General features: G+C 51.0%; 1 protein-coding gene across 5 annotated transcripts in view; it reads left to right on the top strand.

The window, feature by feature from the left end:
* The window catches only part of ANKS1A (ankyrin repeat and sterile alpha motif domain containing 1A), a 109,795-nt gene extending 89,788 nt beyond the window's left edge, over positions 1 to 20,007 (top strand). For 2 of the 5 annotated variants that reach the window (XM_010584661.1, XM_010584665.1), the window contains 10 exons: positions 6,793 to 6,891; positions 7,295 to 7,447; positions 7,617 to 7,724; positions 10,486 to 10,650; positions 11,030 to 11,155; positions 11,367 to 11,438; positions 11,883 to 11,969; positions 12,339 to 12,476; positions 13,198 to 13,368; positions 14,646 to 20,007. In XM_010584661.1, the coding sequence (XP_010582963.1) occupies positions 6,793 to 6,891; positions 7,295 to 7,447; positions 7,617 to 7,724; positions 10,486 to 10,650; positions 11,030 to 11,155; positions 11,367 to 11,438; positions 11,883 to 11,969; positions 12,339 to 12,476; positions 13,198 to 13,368; positions 14,646 to 14,765 (1,239 nt within the window). In that variant the 3' untranslated portion in view covers positions 14,766 to 20,007. Of the gene's footprint in view, positions 1 to 6,792; positions 6,892 to 7,294; positions 7,448 to 7,616; positions 7,725 to 10,485; positions 10,651 to 11,029; positions 11,156 to 11,366; positions 11,439 to 11,882; positions 11,970 to 12,304; positions 12,477 to 13,197; positions 13,373 to 14,645 lie in introns of those variants that run through there. The other 3 variants (XM_010584662.1, XM_010584663.1, XR_775446.1) reach the window with 3 other exon arrangements.
* Positions 20,008 to 21,329: the final 1,322 nt, after the last annotated feature.

Raw genomic sequence — 21,329 nt, 5'->3', positions numbered from 1 at the left:
GAAGGAAGGCGCTTCGTCATTAACTAATAGATTTGGGGACAGGGAACTCGTTGCTGGCTGCGGTGGCTTTGTCAGCTCCCAGATATACCTTCACTATAGCACTCATCTTTCCGAATTTTGCTGCTTTCCCTTATCCACAGTGCTGGCTGAGGCTGCAGGGCCGTGAAGCCCAGTGGTGTTTTACAAGTCTGGCAGCAGGAGCACCCAGGAGCTCAGGCAGAGCCACACAGGGCTCACCAAATGGCCTTGCTGGGCATGTAATTGAGCCACTATCTTCTGGACTGCAAACCCTGAACTGCCTGCTTGTGTTAAGTTCCTGAAAGCTGCAGCTGGCCAGTACCAAGATGACCAAAATGAGGTTTCTGGATCCTTTTTTTCACCTGCAAAGGAGAAATTGAAGTGGTGTTGAGGCTAAGGAAGGTGCAACTTCTGTTTTCAGGACTTGCTGTGTATCATCTCTGTTTAGGCTGGCTCTGTGGTGAGCTGGATGCATCTCCATCTCCCCCACCCAGGCTTTTGGTTGCCAAAAGTAAAGCAATAGCAGTGGCAGCAAAATCCTTGACAAGATGCAATTGTCTTGAATGTACTGAGAGGAAAAAGAAAGAGCTTTGTATGCATTTATGTAAGAAAAAAATGGATGCTTTGGCTCATGCAGCTGAAGGCACTCTGCTATAGATGTTTGCAGAAGCCTTTGTAGTCTGGAAAAGCTGTGTTTGGGTTTTGCATCTGTTGCTTTTAATAGCAAACACATTCTGGCCCCAGTCTTCCCTGCAGTCCGTCGCCTGTCTAATACAGGGTTTAGTAACAGAGGCAGCACTTGTGTTAGCGTGAGCTTAGTGAGACAGTCGGGATTCATTAAACTGCATTGCTGGCTGGATAAGACTGCGCGTCCTATATGAAACTTTCTTTGCCTCAGGGCCTTTCCTTAGCTGGAAAGAGAGAATGGACCAAAGCCAGGCTCTGTGCAGGAAGCAGCATCTGAAAATTGGGTAGTTAAGTGCCTGCAGAGTGCCCTGCTGGAGGAGGATTGCTGGCAGATTTCAGCAGCTCTGATTTTGGCACGCTTGCCTTCGGGGTCACCTAACTAGCAGGAGGGGACGCTACCTTCCTACAGTGTAACCTCTGACTGTGCTTTTTTTTTTCCTTTTAATGAGAAACCTGGAGCCTTGCAGGCTGTTTAATTACAGTGCAAGATGTGAAGCATGACTAAAGCAGACCCTTTCTCTAAAAGCTTGTGTTTCTGCAGGCGGGTCGGCTGCACCACCATCTTTTGGGGCTCCCTGGGGCAGCCCAGACAAGGATGCGGGTCACTAGCAGATCTATGCCCTCCTTTGGGGCAATGCGGAGGGCAGAAACGGGGTTCAGAGGTGCCCCTCTTGGTCGTGTGTATTTGTGCCTTTCCATGGAGGGAGCTCGGTTCAGCTCTGAGGAAGTTAAAGGCCAGGTTGGGGGATGAAAGCTCCTCCAGACTGTCTGGCAGCTAGTCTCTGCCAGTTTGGACCCAGGGAGTGGGATTCACCTTGCCCAATTTCAGATGTCTGCAGCTGGGCTGATCGTTCAGGCTCTTTGGATTGCCAATGGGAGCGGAGGAGAGGACTCATCTGGGTGATGCATTTCACCCCAATGTATATGCACTTGCACTGGAGAAATACTCCTTCCTTGACCAAACACATGTGTGTGCAGCTGAAGCTTAGGGGGGAAATTGTGCTCCTCAGTCCCTTGCAAAGAAAATTTCAGCCTCTGCTTCCTGGTGGATTTTTTTAAGGGATCATCCCAGCTCTTCTGGGAATAAAAAAATCACCAAATATTTTTCTACCAAGACTAACATGTGCGCACGGTGCTGTACTAAAATCTGGATTAATGCAAGGTTGCGTGTTCTAGGAACAAACCACCTGCAGTGCAGGAAATGGTGAGAGCTAGTTCCCGATGGAAGCAAGGGGAAAACGGTGAGGTGTTGGGGTGAACGGGGCTTTTGGATGTCCCCTGCTCCCCCAGTATGGGTGAAAGCGAGAGCTCTGGCCCGGGTGCAGCCCTGAGCTGCGCTTGCTCCGCAGCCCCACAGCTGGGAGAAATGCACAAGGTAAAAAGCACTTGTCACAACAAATAAAGTCTGAAATACATCTTTGGAAGTATATTTGATTCTAATTGGCATTTCTGAGGCTGCTGCTGGAGGATCCTAGAGGACTGGGCTAAGAGCAGAGCGAGTCCCTGGGAGCTTTCCTCTGCCCTGCCTTGGACATCTGCTGAAATCATCCTCAGAGGACCCGGAGAGGGGCTGACCACGAGCCTGGGGTCAGGCTGCCAGGACTGCTCTGCAGCCTCCAGCGGGGCACTTGGGAGATGGCATCTTTTGACCTGGTTGCTGACCTGTGTCAGCACCAAAGGGGACCTTTATTTAGAAAAAAGCAACAAAAAAACCCAAGGAAAAAAAAAAAACCAAAAATGAGCAAACAAAAACCTCTATTGGGATATTGTTTAAAAATCAAAACCGAACTCTCCCAAAAAACCCTTACAAATCCTCACAGCATTTTTTCTGAAACTTTGCAGCTCTGCATCAAGGCAATCTGCCTTTTGAGCAGCCCTTTGTAACGAAGAGGCTTTGTTTCCTCTCGGTGATGAATGCCTTGTTCCCTTTTTCTTCGTGAGCTGCCGGGTGTGGACATCTGCGGTCTCCAAAGACATGGCTCTTGCCTGGTTCGGGGACAGACCTAAGACCCTTCATCAGCCCAGTGCCCAGCATGAGCCAGTGGTGCGGAGGTCAGGAAGGATGGGGCTGGCGGTGAGAAGCGAGTGAGATGTGCCGGGAGAGGCAGGGAAGGACGAAAGCCGCAGCAGACCCCAGCTGGGTCTCCGTGGCTGGGAACCCTGCTTGCTTAGGGGGCTTTTTATGCTAAGTCATCAGTTGGTGATTGAGCAGAGAGGTGGTTTTGCAAGCACAGGAGCCGGAGCAGAGAGCGGGGCTCTAACCAAACCTGTGGCAATTGATGCGCCGGAGGAGCGTGGCTCGGAGGCAGGTGGCAGCGGTGGCCCAGGCGGACCATTTCTGCCCCTTGGCTTTTGTCTGAACGGCATGTTAAATGCAAACAGGTTTAAAGTCTGGTTTAAACAGCTCATCTGTTCCACTGGCAAAGGTTAAAAGATCTCCAGTGTGTTTGCATTTAATTATCTATTTTAGTGGCAGATTATTTTTTTCATAGGAGATGAAATCCGGATGGGTTTAAAGGACATTTCTCTAAGCGGAGGCTCATGCACAATAGACTGTAATGATTTATTTGGAGCTGCTATGCTTTGTCTATCCTTGTTAAGTACCCTGAGAATATGGGCTGACACTGAGGGAATTTAATGTGACACATAAAAATAAGGAGTGTTCGCAAAAGCTGCAGGCTTTACAGTATTTAACTAGCTTGTATCCTTGCTACACAGCAAGCAATTTTCTTTGAATTTGAGATGCCAAAAGTGGGAGAACACCTATTGCCTTTCTTTGGGCCTGTAACTGGCCATGTCAGCGTAGAACAGGCATCCTGGGAGAGCGTGAGCTGACAGCCCTGTGCTGCTAGTTTGGGAGCATGGCTGTGCTAGCCAGGCATTGCTGTGCTAAAGTGTATTAGCACGAAAAAGGCTCAACATTGGAAAATAAGCATGAGTAAAAATGTAAATAGGATCAGCAAGCTTGTTTAATTTTCATACGTGAAAATTACACGTCGCCGTTGTCACAGCTCATTTGGCTGCAGATGATTCTTGCCGTCCTGGTTGGTGCGTGAAGGGTTTGCTGTGAGCCGTGCCCTTGCTAGCATCCTCCTCAAGCCCCCACGCCTGCTGCAGCTCTGGCACTCAGCTCTTTACGGAGGAATTAAGCAGCAGAGCACCAAGATGGGCAGGTTGGGGAAGCAGAGCAGGCTGAGGTGTTGGGAACTGCAGGTTTTGGGGACCTGAGGTGTGACGTTAGCCTGCTGCAGGGACTTCGGTGAGTCAGTCCCTTCCTCTGCTTCCTTTTGCCTCCCCCAAGCAAAGCAGTAATGCTTTGCTCTTCAGGCTTATAGGAAAAATCCCGTCATTTGCTCTAGCCATCTTCTGTCCATTTAAAAAAGCCCTTTAAAAGACATCGCCCTCTAGGAGATGAATTCCTCACACATATGCGGCCTCCCAAGGACCTTCTGGCAGCCCCTGTAGCAGAACTGTCGCATGCAAAAGCACTTGTGCCAGGTAAGGTGCATGTCAGGGGAGTTAAGCTACCTTTAATCCTTTCCCTCTTCCCCTGAGCTGAGCACACAATCTTCTGCTGTTACAGGAATGCATGTTAAATGTGGCTTTTGGCTTAAAATTTCTGAGTAAGAAAGGGGAGGGATGTTTTCGAGTTTTTTGTGGGATGCTGCTGCTAACAAGCCAGAGTGATCACTGCCTCTGTCAGCGGCAGCCTCTCCACTTCACTCACATAGGGCGTTTGCTCTTGATGCAATGGAGCCTGCTGCTGCTTTTGCACCAAATGGGCACCCTTGGAGCCTTTAACTGACAAAAAGCCTTTTTTTTTTTTTTTATTGTGCAATTGAGAGGTCCATAGAGCTGTTTATGTGACATAGTTACATCCTTGCATAGAGCTTTGTGTGTAGCATTACCACTCAGGTGAGACCCAGGGGTTTCACATGGCCTTGCTAGCAGGATGTGGGGTGCAATCCAAGAAAGGCAAGGCAGGTATCAGTGTGGACCCGTGCCCCTGCAGAGCTGCCGCCCACCCACGGTGCTGTCTCAAGCAGTGGCAGTCGCTCTTTCCAGCTGGCAGCGGGCAGTGACATTGCAGACCAGTGCTGTAGCCTGCTGCTATAAACTGACCTTTTGGAAAACAGGGAGCAAACCACCCTAATCGGCTGCAGGGTCTTTAGTCCCAGCTCTTTCTGCTTTTTTAAATAACTCTTAGACAAATGCTTTCGTACTGCAGCTGTCTGCTCCAGATCTGCAGTCTCAGTCCCCCCATGGCCTGCCAGGAATTGAGGGCGTCGGGCATCCCTGCCTGCCAAGGGAGGATGGAGGCAGAGGAGCCTCGGTGCTGTGGGTGCTGGCGGTCACAGAGTGTCTACAGTGCCCTGCGTCCCTGCCACACGCTGCTTTAACTTGCCACTGTCATTTGCTAAATCATTGTTTCTCTGCAGTCTGGCCTCTGAGGGCAGCTCTCCCAGCGACTTGGGCATCTCTTACCTGTAGCGTTAATTCTGTGTTTCTCTGAACGCTTATCTCTGCGGCGAGGGGAAGAGCAGTTCTCGGGGGCAAAGAGCCGTGTAGTATCCTACCCAGCAGTTATCACACCAGGCCATGGAAGTGGTGGGAGCGATGCTGCCTGGGCTTGGTGCTGTCGTAGGCCAGGCACAAACCAAGCAAGTCGGGAGCAACGCAGATGCTGGCATTGCCGGGAGTGAGCCGGCCAGTGTTTGGCTGCAGGACTGGTATCTGGCTCCGTGAAATGCACCCGGTGACTCTCATAAAGCCATCACCAAAGGGAAGCTCTCCCTGTGGTCTGTCCTGGCTGCAAATAGGCCTGTGTGCTTGTCCAGGAGTATGTGAGAGTGGAAGGGGCAGTGGGAAGGGCTTTTCCTCCTTTTCTGCCCTTGCAGGAGGCAGCATCGTCCCTGCGGGGTCACGCTCAGGTGGGTCGGCTACTCAGAGAGCAGCTCACTGCTTTCACATTTGGCTGTTGTATTTAAAGCAGGTAGTACTTAACAAAACATAAGTGCTGAAATACTGCAGAAAGTGTGGAGTGGGAAGGAATATAAAATATTTGCTGCCCTTTGAAGAGGATACTTGGCCGTCTTTCCCTCCTGAAGTCCTGGCCGTTCAGCCCGCTGTTCCTGCAGCCTGCATGCCCCTGCAGCAGCATATTGCCCAACAGCCAATTTTAATTAGGTTTCTCTTATAAAACCAAAATGTGGAACAGCGAAGCGCTGTCAGCTCAGACCTTCAGCTGTGACTCTCCTGAGAGCAGAGGGAGGCAGGTCCAGGGAGGGGGGGGCCCGAGCTCGAGCTGAAGCCCTCGGTCAAACAGCAGCGTGGCTCTTCCAGCCATGGGGAGATGTGCCTGGGCTTCCCGCTGAGCTCTCCCCAGGTACGAGGGGCAGGGAAACAGGTTGTGATGGAGGCTCTTAAGAGAGGGGTAAAGTCAGTGTGCTCTGCATGTGTCCACTCGTGCTCTGCAGGGGGAAGGGTGGGCAGAAAATGGGCTTTAACAGAGCGGTGTGCGGCGATCGGAGCACCTCTGCTGGAGTGGGGTGGGCTGCCTCCTTGCCCAGGGGACGGAGGATAAATGTGACCTTCGCCAGGTTGCCTGCTCTCCCGGAAAGAAATTCAGATTTCTCTGTGGCTGTGGAGGGAGGCTGAGCAGAGCCGAGTGCCCCTTCTCAGGCACCACACATGGAGGGGGGCTGAGCTTTACCTGGGCGTTGTTACGCAGTGCTTAGAGCATCTGTGCATCAAGCAGGAAGGTTGCTGTAAGCGATGGCCTGAAATCTAACGGCTGGAAGAGGATGCTGCAGAGCGGGCTGTGGGAGGGAGGGGATGGCAGCACTCTGCCCCACCGATGCGATGTGTGCCGCAGCCCCTTTCGTGTCAGCCCTCTCTGTGTCCGGGGTTGGTACGTGGGGCAAAGCTGTCATCCTTGGGAGCCTTCCTCCTCCTCCTCCTCCTGCTGTGGGGCCGTGCTGGGAGGTGAGGTCAGGAGGGTGCTGTAATGTGCATGATAGCTGCTCCCGCACCTGATGTGGCTTCTGTTGCCCTCTGCTCCCATGTCGCTCCTTCCTGTCCCCACAGGGCTGTAATGTCATGGAAGACCAGGACCTTCGGGACATCGGGATCAGTGATCCGCAGCACCGTCGGAAGCTCCTCCAGGCTGCTCGCTCCCTCCCGAAGGTCAGCACCAACACCCCTCACGTAAAGTAGAGACAGGGCGTCGACCAGCTCAGCTGTGAAAGCAGAGAAGACAAAAGCCAGTCCCTGTGACTCCAGCCACATCCTTGTGACCTACAGAGGGATCACAGGGGCTGAGGGAAGGGTTTTGGGAATAGCAGGGAGGAGGAGTATGTTGGTCCACCAGGCTATGTGGATGGGATGACACTGTGCTGGGGAGAGGGTGGCTGTCCCTCATGCCAGTATTGATCCTAAGTGCATTCCCTGTTTATACGGTGATTTTTTTTTTTTACCTTAAGGCTTCTAGTGGACATGATACTGGCCTTTAAACTGATTTTAACTGATGCTGTATGCTTTGGGATCCCAGCCCCCTGGCGCTTTTAACCCCTTTCTTGTGCTTTTACAGTTGAAACCCCTGGGCTGTGATGGGAACAGCCAGCCTTCGGTTCCTGCATGGCTCGACTCTTTGGGGCTGCAGGATTACATTCAGTCCTTCCTCTCGAGTGGCTACAGCTCTATTGACACTGTGAAAAACCTTTGGGAGCTTGAAATAGTAAATGTGAGTATTGCCTTTCTCTTGCCACAGCAGTGACGTCCTGCCCACGTTCCCTCTGGGGCTGTGACTTGCAGGGAGTCATATTAAATGGGAACAGCGCTGCTCAAAGAGGGGAAGCTTTGCTTCATGCTGAGGGCAGGAAAGTCTGCAGTGACCGTGATCTCTCCTGCAGGTGTTGAAAGTGAATCTGCTCGGCCATCGGAAGAGGATCATCGCCTCCCTGGCAGACAGACCATACGAGGAGCCACCGGCAAAGCCGCCGCGGTTCTCACAGCTGAGAGTGAGTCACTGTTTGTGTTCCCTGCCTGGGTGATATGTCTGTGTGGAGCGTGCTCGGCAGTGGCCAGAGTGCTTTCTTCTGCCCTGGCTCTCCTTCACTTTCCTCCCTTTCTTTTAAAGAGCTAAACCCGGGTCTGTCAGGAATAATTGTCCCCTTTCTGATTAGCAGCTATCACCTCTGGGGGACTCAGATCTGTAGAGAATGTTTACTGGGAAGCTCAGGTCCTGGATGGGTATCCAGGCTCAGAGAAGGAGGCACGTTCAGCCTTACTTTGCTGCTTTCATGCAGGGGATGTTCTGCCTAGCAAAATCAATAAGAAAGGGGGAAAAAAAAACCCTTACAATGTCAATATTTAAGTTAAAACTCCTTTGAAGGTAAGTATTGAGAGTAATAAGCATAGAGAGTGATCTTTGAAAATTGCATTGCTCTTTAAAAGGAGAGGGTAAAACCTAAATGGCTTGTTTCTTATTAAAACAAATCGATTTGACCTGGAAGCTTGGGTTACTCCTGGTTCTCAGATACTTGGTGGTTTGAGAACAAAGTTCTTGAAGCATTGAGGCAACTGCACATCTGGCTGTGCAGAGGAGGGAGTGTTTTGTGTTAAACAGTTCCCATGGATGCACCTTGGCTGCTGCCAGAGATGGTGCAGAGCCCAATACTCCCACTCTGAGCATCGTCAAGTAGAACTTGGGAAATGTAACAGCCAGGCTGGCTCTAACTTGGCCGGAGCACCTGGAGCACTTGGGCAGAGTAAAAACAAATTACACATTTGATGTTGTGCTGTACAAATTCTGCCATGGCTGGGCCCCTCACCAGCAAACATCACCATTTTTTTGGACAGACACGCTCTAGCTGAAGTGTCGGACAAATTTATCAACTCTTAGCTTTCTTCTTTGCGGGTCAAACTCCCTCTTCCATGTGCAAAACGAAGCTGAAGTGTGCGAACAAGTCAGTGCTGGAAGAAATCTTAACGTGGCCAGTTGTATCCATTCAGCTTTTCACCTTATCAATTCCAGTGACCCAAAGAGCAAATACTCGCACAGGCATGACCCTGCTATTGAAATAAGCATGAGAAGATAATATTCAGCCCTTGCAGGTCAAATTCTGGATGGCTGCCCCATGGGAAATGTCAGGCAGCTCTTTCGGATCAGGTGCCTCCATGCAAGGTGGGTGCCTGCACTGAACAGGTAGCAGGGCACTACTCCTGTCTCTGTGCTCTGCACGAAGGGGAATACTGAGCTGACTTTCTTCCCCTTGTTTCCTGGCCAGATTTAAGGCCGACTTCCCACAGGCAGGAGTGTGACATGGCTCAGCTGGTGAGATGGGATGCAGCTGGGACCTGGTATTTTGATTGTGCCGGTTGGGAGTCAGATTTGTCTCCCTAGGCTGGCTGGGCTTCTCTAGAGCTCTTGCTCTCGCTGCCAAATAGCACTCAACGTGATTTGTGGAGGTTGATTTTTTGCTGTGGGAGTGGGAGCCTTTGGATGTCAGGCCCTTCGTTATCGGGGTTGGCTGGGAGGGGAGCTGTCACGTTTGCCGTTCTTCCTGAAAACTGACATTTGAGAGCTGAGTTTGGCAAAACCCGTTGAACTTGGAGCTAACCTGTGAGCTCGGGAGTGGGGCAGCATGCCACAGAAGGCAAGTGTCTCGTGCTGCTTCTTCCTAGTGTTTGCAGATCAGCTTCCTGGAGCGGGAATTGGGAGTGATTGGAGTTTCCCCATCCCAAACATCTGGTCCTTGCCCTGCTGCAGAGCTCTTCCCTTTTGCCTTGGATTCCCAAGGCTTTTCAACCAAAACAGTCTTATCTGAAGCGAGTTGGACTGCTGTGCCCTGCTTTGCTCACACTGGATTTTTTAGGAACTGGGGTTCGGGTGCAAAAAGAGAAGGTTCACACGGGTACTGTACTTAAAGAGTGTGCTCAGGAGCCGGGAGGGGGCCACGTACAAACCCCACACCTTTACCCTGCTGCTCAACCACCCCCTTTTCAGACAACAAAAACCTGGACAGGCAGCAGCCAGCTGAGGATCTGCACTTCTCTGAAATGTCCTCTTGAGATCGATGAGACTAAAGGCGGGATTGTTGGTGGGGGGGAGAGGAGTCCTTTGGTGCGGCATCAACTGATTGATATGCTGGACGGGGAGGCTGTGTAAGAGAATGGGCCATTTGCAGCATTTCCTGGTGCTACAGCTGGTGCGATCCAGCGCCTGGCTCCGGCGTGGGGAGCGGAAGGACGTCAATGGCAAATTAAGCAAGTCCGTTGAATAGGACTAATGCGTGTTGCAGCTGTGAGCTTCCCGCATTGTCTGCTGGGCCGCTTGGCACGTACAGGCAGTGAATCTTGCCTGCAGTAAGAGCCAGGCTGTCAGGCATCTGGGCTGATCTCTCGCTGGGCTCCCAGGGCTTTTCTCCTGGGGTGGCTGATCATTAGCGGCTTTGAGCGCTTTGCTTAGTGCTTTAGCGGGGTCTGCTCCTCTATAAACACCCTGCCCGCAGCTCAGCGTGTCTCCTGCCCTCCTGGGATGAGCTCACAGCGGGCAGAGGCATGCTCGGCAGAAAGGGCTGTATACCTGCCTGAAACCATCCTGGAGCAAATCAGGGGTATCGTGCAGAAAATAAATGGTGTGATTGATGATGCTGAGGCAGGAGCCCATTAACTCTGCTCGTTGCACCTTTTGTGTTGGACACTGTAAAGGGGAGCGAGGGGTGGGCACGTCTGCAGCACAGGCTGACCAGGACGGTTCGTGGTGTCTGCTTGTTTCAGTGCCAGGACTTGATGTCCCAGACATCGTCACCCCTGAGCCAGAACGACTCCTGCACGGGCAGATCTGCCGATCTGCTGCTGCCCTCCGGGGACACTGGGAAGAGGCAACATGACCGTGGCACCGAGGTTGTTCCCTACTCCAGAGCTGAGCGCTACAAAGCACAGGTCAGTGGGTGCTTTTGTGTGTCCTGGGGGCCCCGCTGCACAGCTTAGTGCAGGCTCCCCCCGCTCTGGAGCCAGCGAGGAGTTAGGGCGATGCATGGAGAGACAGGGAGCTGGTCAGGCACAGCTTTGCACACTGTTGCTGGCTCAAGCATTAGAGCCAGCAGCTCATTCATGCCTCAGTCTCACCTTGGAAGTGGGTGACTCGCAATTCCATGAGTGCTGGCACCTTCACCCGCAGCGCGCTGCCTCCTCCCAGCCCCTGTGGGATTTTGGCCATTGTGAACCTCAATTGCGTCAACCCGAAGAGCCCTCCTGGGATCCGTGTTTTAATCCATATTGGCCCTGTTGTGGTGTCACATCCATGTTTCTTCCCTTCCAGGAGGACCGTCGGGAGTCAAAGCTGACCCTGCGCCCCCCCAGCCTGGCTGCCCCGTACGCCCCAGTCCAAAACTGGCAGCACCAGCCGGAGAAGCTCATCTTTGAGTCCTGCGGGTATGAGGCCAATGTAAGTGGCTTTTGGCTTGTGGGGGTGGCAAGGATGAGGAGGCTCTGGGGTCAGGTTGTTGTGTGTGGGGTTGTCACGCTTCCTGCCCTTCCCTGGGTGACCTGTCCCTCGCCAGCCATGGCTGCTGGCCGCTCATGGGACCACGGCATTGCCTTGGGTTTGCCAGGGTTTCCTGCGTGAAGCCGTTACCATCTCTCCCTCTTCCAAACAGTACTTGGGCTCCATGTTGATCAAAGACCTTCGAGGGACAGAGTCTACGCAGGATGCCTGTGCCAAGATGAGGGTACGGAGGCCACAGGGACAGGGGGGGTTTGCTCACAGCCTGTGGTGGATGATGTGGAGAAGGGAATGGGGAGGTCTTAGTGAAGCTGTGGTTAGCCAAACCCTGCAGGCTGCCGTTGTGCAGAGCAGGGGCCCAGGCTACTTAACAGGCTGTGCCACTGTCGCTGGTGAACTGCCCCTCTCCAGCACTTTTCCCCATAGTTGGAAGGTCTGTGCAGTGGGAGAATGGGCATTCTCCCTGGGAAAGGGGTGCTGGGTTTGCTTCAGGTCCCCATCCCTTCCCCTCTGCTTCCACCAAGAGCAGGCTTTCCTCCTCCTGGTCCAAGACCCCCAAAGCCTGCCCTTGCGGGGCAGTGGCCTGGAGGTCTCTGGGGTGGGCTGGGGCGGTGGTGAAGAAGGGAGCATTTATCCACAACTAGTCACTTGAATGTTCTTGTTTCTGAAGAAATCCACAGAGCACATGAAGAAGATCCCGACCATAATACTGTCCATCACGTACAAGGGGGTGAAGTTCATCGATGCCTCTAACAAGGTGAGCTTCAGATGCCTCGAAGTTGGTGTCCGGAGGGACAAGACCTGCAGTCCCACCTGCCTGGGGGGCTGCAAGTCACAGTTAGTGGCTACAGAAGCCGCTGAGGAGCTGCTAGGGCTATGGGAGAGAACCAAGGTGGTGATGGTTACCTGAATGCCGAAGGCTTGGCAGTCTGGCTGCTTGTGGACCGTGTTGCCATTTATTCCTACCATGGGAGGGAGCTAGGACTGGTCTGGCTGGGAGACTCCTCCTCCCTGCCGTTACCTGTTTCGCTCCCTGCCCCCAGTACATGCTTGCCACAACCACCATTTGCTGGGTGTATTTGCCATCCCCAGAAGGGTGACGGGTGCTTGTGGTTGACCCCGGCAGAATGTCATTGCTGAGCACGAGATCCGGAACATCTCCTGCGCTGCTCAGGACCCTGAGGATCTCTGCACGTTCGCCTACATCACCAAGGACCTGCAGACCAGCCACCACTACTGCCATGTCTTCAGCACCGTGGACGTGGTGAGTGGGTTATCACATCTTGTCTCGCAGCACGCTGTAGTCCTTTGCAGTCCCCTTGTTTCATTGCTCAGCTTTATTGGCGAGTCATAGACCAGGATCTGGTCTGTTCTAGGACTCTCTTACCAGTTTCTACCATAAAATATTCCTTTCAGAGTCCTGGCTCAAAATGCTTTTACTTTGGAGCTCTGTCGACAAAGAGAATATTTGTCTGGCTTCATTACTGCAGTCTCCAGTGCTGAATAAAGCAGGGCAGGAGTTTTTCCCTCCTGGGGAATATGCTGTGAACAAAACCCTAATACGCTCAATTATGTTGAGCGTAATAGGCTGATTTAACAGCCTTTTAATTCACCGAGAGTGGAAGCATAACTTGCTTTTATTCTTGGGCAGAATCAGCTGTACAAGATGTTTTGGCTTTTTCTCTTTACAATGCAAAACGCTGCTAAACTGCGATGCTTGCAGGGCTGTAGCAGGCTCGCAGGTGGTCCCACCAGCCGAGGCTATGCAAGCGTGGAGGCAGCTCACTGCCAGCTCCCCCGCGGGGCAGGGGGGAGCTCAGTGGCTTTGCCAGGGATACGGCAGGATGCGACCTGCTAACGGAAAGGTGACGGGCTCTGCCGAGGTCTGCATCTCCAGAGCAAGCTGTTGAGCGCATGGACTCTGCACAGGGCAAAGTAGCTCGTATGCACCTAACGACTTTGTGTTTTCTGTGTTCTCTCCAAAGAACCTGACGTACGAGATCATCCTTACGTTGGGGCAGGCGTTTGAGGTCGCCTACCAGCTGGCCCTTCAAGCCCAGAGAGCAAAGCCTCTGGGTGCTGGAGCAGGAGAAATGATTGAAACAAAATCTTCCAAACCGGTGCCTAAACCGCGAGCCGGCATGAGGAAATCTGCAGTATGTATGCGCGAGCCGGGTGCGATCTGCATGGTCTGAGCTGGGATTTCTCTTGGGCGCCACATGCTTAAACCTCCCCCTTGGTGGTGGGGGGGAGCCCAGATGCAGACAAGGTGCCTGTAGCTGATATTGTAGTGTCCGTGGCTCTGCTGGCAGTCCTGCTGCGGGGTTAGGCCTTCCCCTGGTAGGATGAGGGCAAGCAGAGGTGGAAATAGCCCGGGTGGGATGGGGCTTAAGTGCCCTGCTGGGTCCAGCACAGCTTCCACGTGCAAACCCTGCAGAGCCGCAGTAAGATCCGCAGGTAACCTGCGGTTTGCAGTACAGGAGTGCCCCTGTAGCCAAAACCAGCCAAGACTGGAGCTGCTGAGGAGCAGGGACTGCTGCATAAGCCATTGCCTTCCTTTAATGTCTCCTTTTGTCTGTGTTCTGCTTGCTCCCCCCGCTCAGGTGCCGCTCCCTCCCGACACTCGCTGTTGTTACTGTCACACCTGTACAACACACCGCCCCTCCTACCTGCCGCTGCAGTCTGTTAGTCCTGGAGCTAAGGTCTTTACCCTTCTTCCTGCCATCTTCCATTACGAACTGACCCGGGCTGCCCCAGCTGCCACTGGCCCGCCTGCCTCCCCGCTTCCCGCGTCTCCTGCTGTGGTCCCGTGTCCTGCCTCGCTGCTGTCTTCCCTCCCCGCTCGTTCCAGGGCCGTGCCATGGGCTCAGATGAACCCCAGGGATAAACCGCTCATGTCCGCCCCCGCTGATGTAGAGTGGCAGCTCTCAACTAACCACGTTGCTCTTTCTGGTGTTGTTAACCTTCCTGTAGGATCCTGATTTAGGAGGACAAGATGAAAGAGCCATGCTTGGTCAGGAGAGTAAATCACATGGGAGCTCACCTGCCAGGAGCTGTCTCCCTCTCTCTCCCTCTGCCTCTTTTTTTGTTTTTTGTTTGTTTTTTTTTTTTTTTTATAGTGCCATCTTTATAGTGCTCAATTTTTCATGCTTATTTGTGAGATGAAGCGAAGCTGTCGCTAATGGTAATAGGGGCTTGCAGGCCTAACGCAGGAAGTCATCTCAGGGTGCTGGGTTGAGACTGACGTGGCTAGACATGTTCTGGCTGTGAAGGACTCGAATGCCTCCCCAGCGAGAGCTGCTTCCCTGCACACGTGCACGTTTTTGGGATGGGCGTTAGGCAGAGCAGCAGCCTCTCCGTGCTTTGAATCCCCACTTGTTCTATCCTGGAAGCATGGGTGACCTAACATGCCCTTTCTCTCCTTATTTTCTAGCTGGAGCCCCCTGAAGTGGACCAAGATTCCCAGTCTCATGCCAGTGTCTCCTGGGTCGTGGACCCCAAACAGGACTCCAAGCGGACCCTCAGCACTAAGTATGAGACCACTATCTTCTAAAGCAAACACACCCCGTGTCCACCTAGTCTAACCGTGCCTTTGCGATCTGATCTGTCTGCTGTTCTAAACTCCCTCTTCCTCCAGCTGCTCGCACTGAGCCCCGCGTAGGCACTACGTCAAAGGCAGCAGCACTTAGGAGACTGTAGACTTAAACGGCTTTTGTACCTGATCACTACTGAACACTGTGAATTCTCCTTACTCGGAAACAAGGGTAACACACTGTTAGATATCTGTGAGGTGGGAGGTGCAGAGGGATGCAGGCTGGGGGGAATCAGAGATGTGGATCCAGGAAGCCGCCTGCCGTTTTCACGTCTTTCCCCTCGCTCTGGCACTGTGAATCCCTGGGGGAACGTGACACTCCCCAGGCCTTTTTTTCTATTTCACCTTCTTATCCTTGGACTGATGGAGACTTCTTGTCTCTGCGGTGCACGCACTCCCTCCTCCTAGATCCTCTTCTTCCCGACTGAGCCACGGCTGTGTACTGTTCCAGTGAACTCACCCCTCTTCTTACCTGCCATTCGAATCGACACTAACCACTGTGATGCTGTCTGCAAATAACACACGTTCACTAGATTTCCTCACGGGGACCCTTGCCCACAATCTCTCCCCTCAAAGCCTGGAGCAGAAAACCTGCTCTGACGGGAGCACTGGTTTGGGCCGGGTGTGATCGTTCCCACTGTGAGCTCTGTCCCCTCTCAGAGACGAGGTGCAGTTTTGGTTGCATGCATTTCAGTCCCTTGTAGGATATTTTTCCCCGCCATAGTCCTTCTGTTTACACTCACCAGACTTCTCGTGAGCTTTGGGCGTAGTTCTCACTTGGCAGATTGTAAAGAGGTTAAGCTTTTAAAGGCACATGTTGTTAGCCCCGTGTTGGGAAGGAAAGGTTTTTGAGAGGGGCTGGTTACTGCGCTGTTAGAGGTCTGATAAAGCAGACGGAGCTCTGCTGTGTTCAGCAGGCTTACCGCAGTTGTACTTTTTTTGCTGAAGGGAGAAATGTGATTGAAATCAGTCTGCTGCTGATCCCAAAGCTTGTTTTCAGTCTACAAACCATTGCGTGATGAGGGCTATAGGGATCTTGAAACATCTGTCGCTTTCCATCCTTGAGAGTGAGGATTTCACTGAGAGATGGCCCTGCAATGGGCGCCTCTGCCTTTTCTGGCTGTTTCTCAAATGCGCATGTTTTTCCTCTGGGAAAATGTCCCCATTTCTGTGTATCTCAGTAGAAGCAGCTTTTAATTCCAGAGTATGACTGGGAATCGTTTGCGTGAGACCGCAGGGCATTTGGCACAGGTTGGAGCAGAGCTGGGACAGGTCTGGGAATGCCGTACGGCGGTTCGCAACCCAGCGAAAGCCCCTATGAGTCGGCCATGGCCCTACCCCTGGTTCCTTCGCTTGCGTTTGCAAAGCTCACCGAGATGAAACTGAGGAGGAGGAGGATCTGATGAATAACAGCACTGGGAGGCAGGACTCCTGCCCTGGTGCTGCTTCTCCCTGACTTGCTGTGCGTCCCAGCGACTTTGCCTCTCTTTACCTCAGTTTCCCCGTATACAGGATGGGGACGTACTCACCTACCTCTCGGGGGTGTAAGGCTCGCTCCGTTTGCAGAGCACTTTTAAGACCCTTTAGTGAAAGGCACTGCAACTTCCACACCGTGGCAGCAAACCCCCGATGCTCAGCCTCGCTCTCCTGACAGATGAAGTACTTAACTCGCACAAACGGCCTCGTAGCAAAGCTGCATCTTGGACCCCGACCAGCTCCTCGCAGGCAGCGGCTGTCGCACCTTTCCCAGGGAGAGGGCTGAGCAGATGGAGCAGCGGGAGAGGGGGTTGCAGCCGTGCGGTAGTTGGGCTGTACAAAACTCACTGATGTGCACCTTGAGGTGAATGTGAACTCACCTTGGGTTTTGCATCTTGGCAAAATCCCCTCGCAGCCCAGTTTTGGAGAGGTGGTTGTGACGGTGGGTCTGTTAGAGAGCTGCGAAGGAAGGTGGACGGCAGCTACCCACTCACCTCTGCGTGACGTGTCTGGGTGGACATCTTAGACATAAATGGGGAAGAGGGTGCCTTCGGATCTCTGGTGAAGCTCCATTTCCAAAACAGGTTTTAGGGTTTACCCTGAATCTCCCTTCGCGATCACCAGTTGGCATCACTGGGGAGAGGTCAGAACAGCAGCCCTGGCTTATTTGCACCTGGTATTTAGGGGCTGGAAGAAGCTTGTCCGAGTTTTGCTGAGGCTTTGGAGCTGTTGGCTCAAAGCTTCTGTTCCCCCAGACTTGTGGTGAAATCTGATGTTTCAAAATCTTTATTCAGCCCTTTCTCAGGAATGAGTTTCATCTCCCAAGTCACTTGTGGCGTGATGGCACTGAGTGGCAAACTGACTTCAAAATAAGGGCCAGGCTAGTAAGAACCCAAGTGAGAGGACTGAAAGGATTTTGTTAAAAAAAAAAAAAAAAAAAAAAAAAGGGTAGTTCAGTCTAGTACATGTATTTCATATGCCATGGAGCCTTTTAACATAGAGCCAGCGCTCTGCCTAAAGAAGGGCTGCAGTGCCATCCTGCCAGGCAAAGCGTTGTGGACAGCAGAATATTACTGTGTCTGAGGGGCTCCGAGAGATTGGGTTTGGGTTCGATCAGCATCTTTCCAAGCTGTAAGAGTGCCCTGAGGGTTTCTATATCCTTCAAAGAGAAACTGAATTAACCGTAGCAGTGGTAGTGCAGTTTCTGTGTGTAACTATTCACGGTGCAGTTGTCCACACGTACGCCTGACTTTAGAGGGTCTGAGCTCATGCATCTCCCCCTGCTTTCAGCTGGGCAGGGAAGATTCCTCAGCACCTCCTAAAACCGGGTCACTAGAGCATGTGCCTTTCTAAGGGTGACCGTCCAAACCCAGCTGGGATCACAGGCAGCCCTACCTAAACTACAGAGCTTCCGCTGTGTGTCCATAACCCTCACGGTTGTGTCTCATCTCCTGGCCGTATGCCTCATCTTTCCCAGCACTTGTTTTTGTATGACTCGGAAATCATTCATTCCATTATCTTCCTTTCTGTTTGCCTCTGAAAAGCTGATCTCCGGGCAGCTGTCTCCTACCACGGAAATGTAGTAACGGGGCAGAGACCTAAGAAGCAGTGGCCTGCTGACACGAAGATCATCTCCATCTGGCACTGGTGTCTGCCTCGGAGTGGGTGCATGGCTGCTCAGTGAGGGCTCCCAAAGCAGAGGGGGGAAAGGGATCCCAGCCACCAGCTGAGAAAAGCAGCTCTCTCCATTTCTAGCAAAGGAAAGTTGAGACTTCCGAGGCTGAGAGCGATGTCACCTTTTCTAGTTTGAGACAAACGTCTTTCGACCCGTTTCTTTTTAAACGTGCAAAATGATACAGAGCAAATCCAGTTCATGGTTTAAATGTAGCACTGCGTTTTTTTGGTGAGGAAAAAAAAATATATTCTTATTTACTGAGAATCCACGCAGTCCGCAAGGAGTACAATAGAAAGTCTTAGCAGTGGGAGTGGTGTGTGCATCTCTAACGGTACTTAAATTTGCTTCAATTCTGGGTGAACAGTAGAGAACGCCAAATTCTTGGAAATAACTTCCTCCAGTGTGAGAAGCCTTGCAGGGTAAGTCTGCATCCTTCGTTTTCAAAGCTACTCCACACTTTTATAGCAAATGGAAATAACTTAAAGAAAAGAGTCTGCAAAGGATCTTTCACCCCAGAGTGGTTGTGGCCAAGTATTACCGATGGTACAAAGCTTGCTTCCCCAACAGAGAACTGTTGTATTGCAATACTTGACATTTCTATGGCAAGGACACAATTTCTTCCCATTTAGGCACTGACTACCTGGAGACGACTCCCTTCTCCAGCCTCTTGTGCACCTGTCTTGTTTTTAAATGCAGTTATGCCCTGAAGGGTTGGGGGGTTTTTTTAAGTATATTCAATTGTGATTTAGCACTTTTTTGATACTAGCTCATTATTTAATTAGTGCGACAGTTTCAGAAGATGAACAAATAAGGAGTTAAATTTTGGGCATTATACTGAAACAGTCCATACCTGAGGATAGATTGTATCAACCTGAGGATGGCTTGGCCCCCTCTAAGTCGGGTATCCCCAAATACCACCATCTCGAAGGTGCTGTGTGCTTACTTTTCTTGCAAATTACCAGAGTGTTTAACAGTAGTTTTGGCTGACTGATGTGTTTTCACAGTATGGTTCCCCTCAAGGGAGAGATGTTAAAATGGTTGCAATTTTAATTCTTCAGATGCAAAAATGTAGCGCAGCACGTTTGTTATAATCTCGACAGGCATTGTAATGGTTGGGGATGTGGTACCCTGCTGCTTTACTAGAATGATATGCCCAAATAATTCCTGTTTAACTCCAGTTGCTGCTGTATGTCAGGATTTCATTTAGTCTCTCTAGCCAGTAAGGCTGGGAGAGAAGTGAACCGTAATCCCAAGGGCATAGACCTGTAAATGATTAGGAGGGGGAAGTGGAGATTTTTTTTTTTTAAGTTGATGAATTTAGGAAACCTAACATTCCTTGTTATGCATATGTTGCAATTCATACTGGTGTAAGTGTAAATATTTGGTGTGTTGGCAACAAGTCTTTTTGGAGAGATTGCAAATTGAACCTCTGCTTGGGAGGAGGGACACCTTTCTTTTTGATGCAATGAGCTTTTTGAAGGTTGGCTTGGAGGTGATGTGGTGATGAAGACTCCAATCTTCAGGGGACTGGGCTTGGTGACCCTGGTGGTCCTTTCCAGTCCTGCGTGTAAACCTATGGTTGTCTTTAGTGATCCAACAGTTCTTTAGCCAGATACTCTCTTTCTCACTTCATAGGCAAAGCAGTTGTTTTGGCAGTGCATCTCCCCTTTTATTTTGATGGGTTTTCTCAAGGTACTTGCATGCTGGAGCCTGATCCCGGACCGTGCCCATTGCTGACTCCCAGTAATCTGTTAGCCCATCCATTGCACAGTATTGTGGCTTTTCCTCTCTACAGGGTTTTGTGGTAGCTGGAGGAAAGTGCCCTAAATTTCTGGTGCTGAATATGACTTTGAATCAAAACGCATCTGCTGTATTACCTGCCTGGGAAAAGGCGGTGCTGCCCTGGGCCTTGTTCCCCTTTTTAAGGACAGATTGTATTTTACAGACTTCGGTTTGTGCATGGCATGAGTCCAGGCAAAGAACTCAAGATAGGTAAACTAAGATGCAGAGTTGTCTTTTTTTTATATAGGAGGGGATTATTATTTTTTTTTCCAAAATTTAAGCTGCTTTATCCTTTTTAATTTTGTATTTACAAAAAAAAAAAAAAAAAGCTAATCTTAGCACTTCAGCTGTCTTTGAACTTGCTTTGGGATTGTTCTTTTAAGAAGAAATGATGCAACTTTTGCAGGGTACATGCCTGTCCCCCTCCCAGGGAGGAGATACGGCACCTTCCAGGATGTACCTCCAGTGAGGATTTTGTACCTTCCTGAGGCTGCTGAGACACAGACCAGATGCCAAATAGTCCCTTCGAACCCCTCCAGTTCTGGGTGCAGCTGAAGTGGAGTCAATGGCTTTAACGCTCCTTCCGCCCCACTTCAGAAGTTTCTAGCAGCAGACTTTCCCCTGGCTTTCTTCTGCTCACATCACTTCTGTGCAATCAGATCTTTTAGAGCAAGCACAGTGTTTGCAGCGCTGTCTTGTTGCAAAAAGTCTCCCTTTTATGTCTCATATTGGCATTACTTACTGCATTTTTTTTTCTCCCCCAGAAGAAAGTAACTGTGCTGCTCTTGCAAAGTCCATCTAGCTCAAAAATTTTTCTTACCCATGGAAGAATAACCTGAGATTCCCTAACAGGGCAGAGAACAGTCAAGTTCAGTTTGCAATGTAGACATTTTTGCTAATTGTGATGTACGGCAGTGGGACTGATTTGTAATACAAATGTTATTTAATCTGTCTGTATTTTGATACTTGAATTTCCTTTTATTTCCTGTATATACAATTGTTAATCTGTTCAAATTTGTCTGAATTTTAAACATCTTGTGGTACCAAACATAACCAATCTGTGCAACAACATAGACTGACCTCACTACAACAAGGCGAGATTGTAAATATTCCTGGGCTTCCAGCAGTCGTTTTGTTGTTTTCATAATTGTACAACTTAGAACAGACTGAATTAATAAACAAACTTAGACACATATTTGTCCTGTTGTCACTGTGACCTCAGTGTTACATCGAAGCCTCTTGCTCGTGTGTGTTAAAGCAATGCTGTTCTCGTCCTCATCTAACAGACCTGACCTGCAAAGGTTAAGAGAAAAGGGGTGAGAAAAGGGCGGGAGCTGGGGGGTGTTGAATTAGCTCAGTCGAGCACTGCACCTGCTTTGTAAATCCAAGGAACAAGAAAACATCAGAGGGTTGCGCAGAGATGACATGCTGCAGTTGTGGAAGCAGGGCGCAGGATGCTGATAAAGCTGGGAGCAGTCCTGCTGTAGTTCTTCGGTAGCGGAATCAGGGGTTTGTGCTGTCCCAAGGTGTGTAGAAGGGAGAGCACTGGCTGCCAAGTAGTCACTTTGGTTGAAGCTGCTGCTCTTGCAGTT

Source organism: Haliaeetus leucocephalus, unplaced genomic scaffold (assembly GCF_000737465.1).
Source record: "Haliaeetus leucocephalus isolate CR32 unplaced genomic scaffold, Haliaeetus_leucocephalus-4.0 Scaffold1000, whole genome shotgun sequence".
Lineage (NCBI taxonomy): Eukaryota > Metazoa > Chordata > Aves > Accipitriformes > Accipitridae > Haliaeetus > Haliaeetus leucocephalus.
This window is presented reverse-complemented; position numbering and strand designations above follow the sequence as displayed.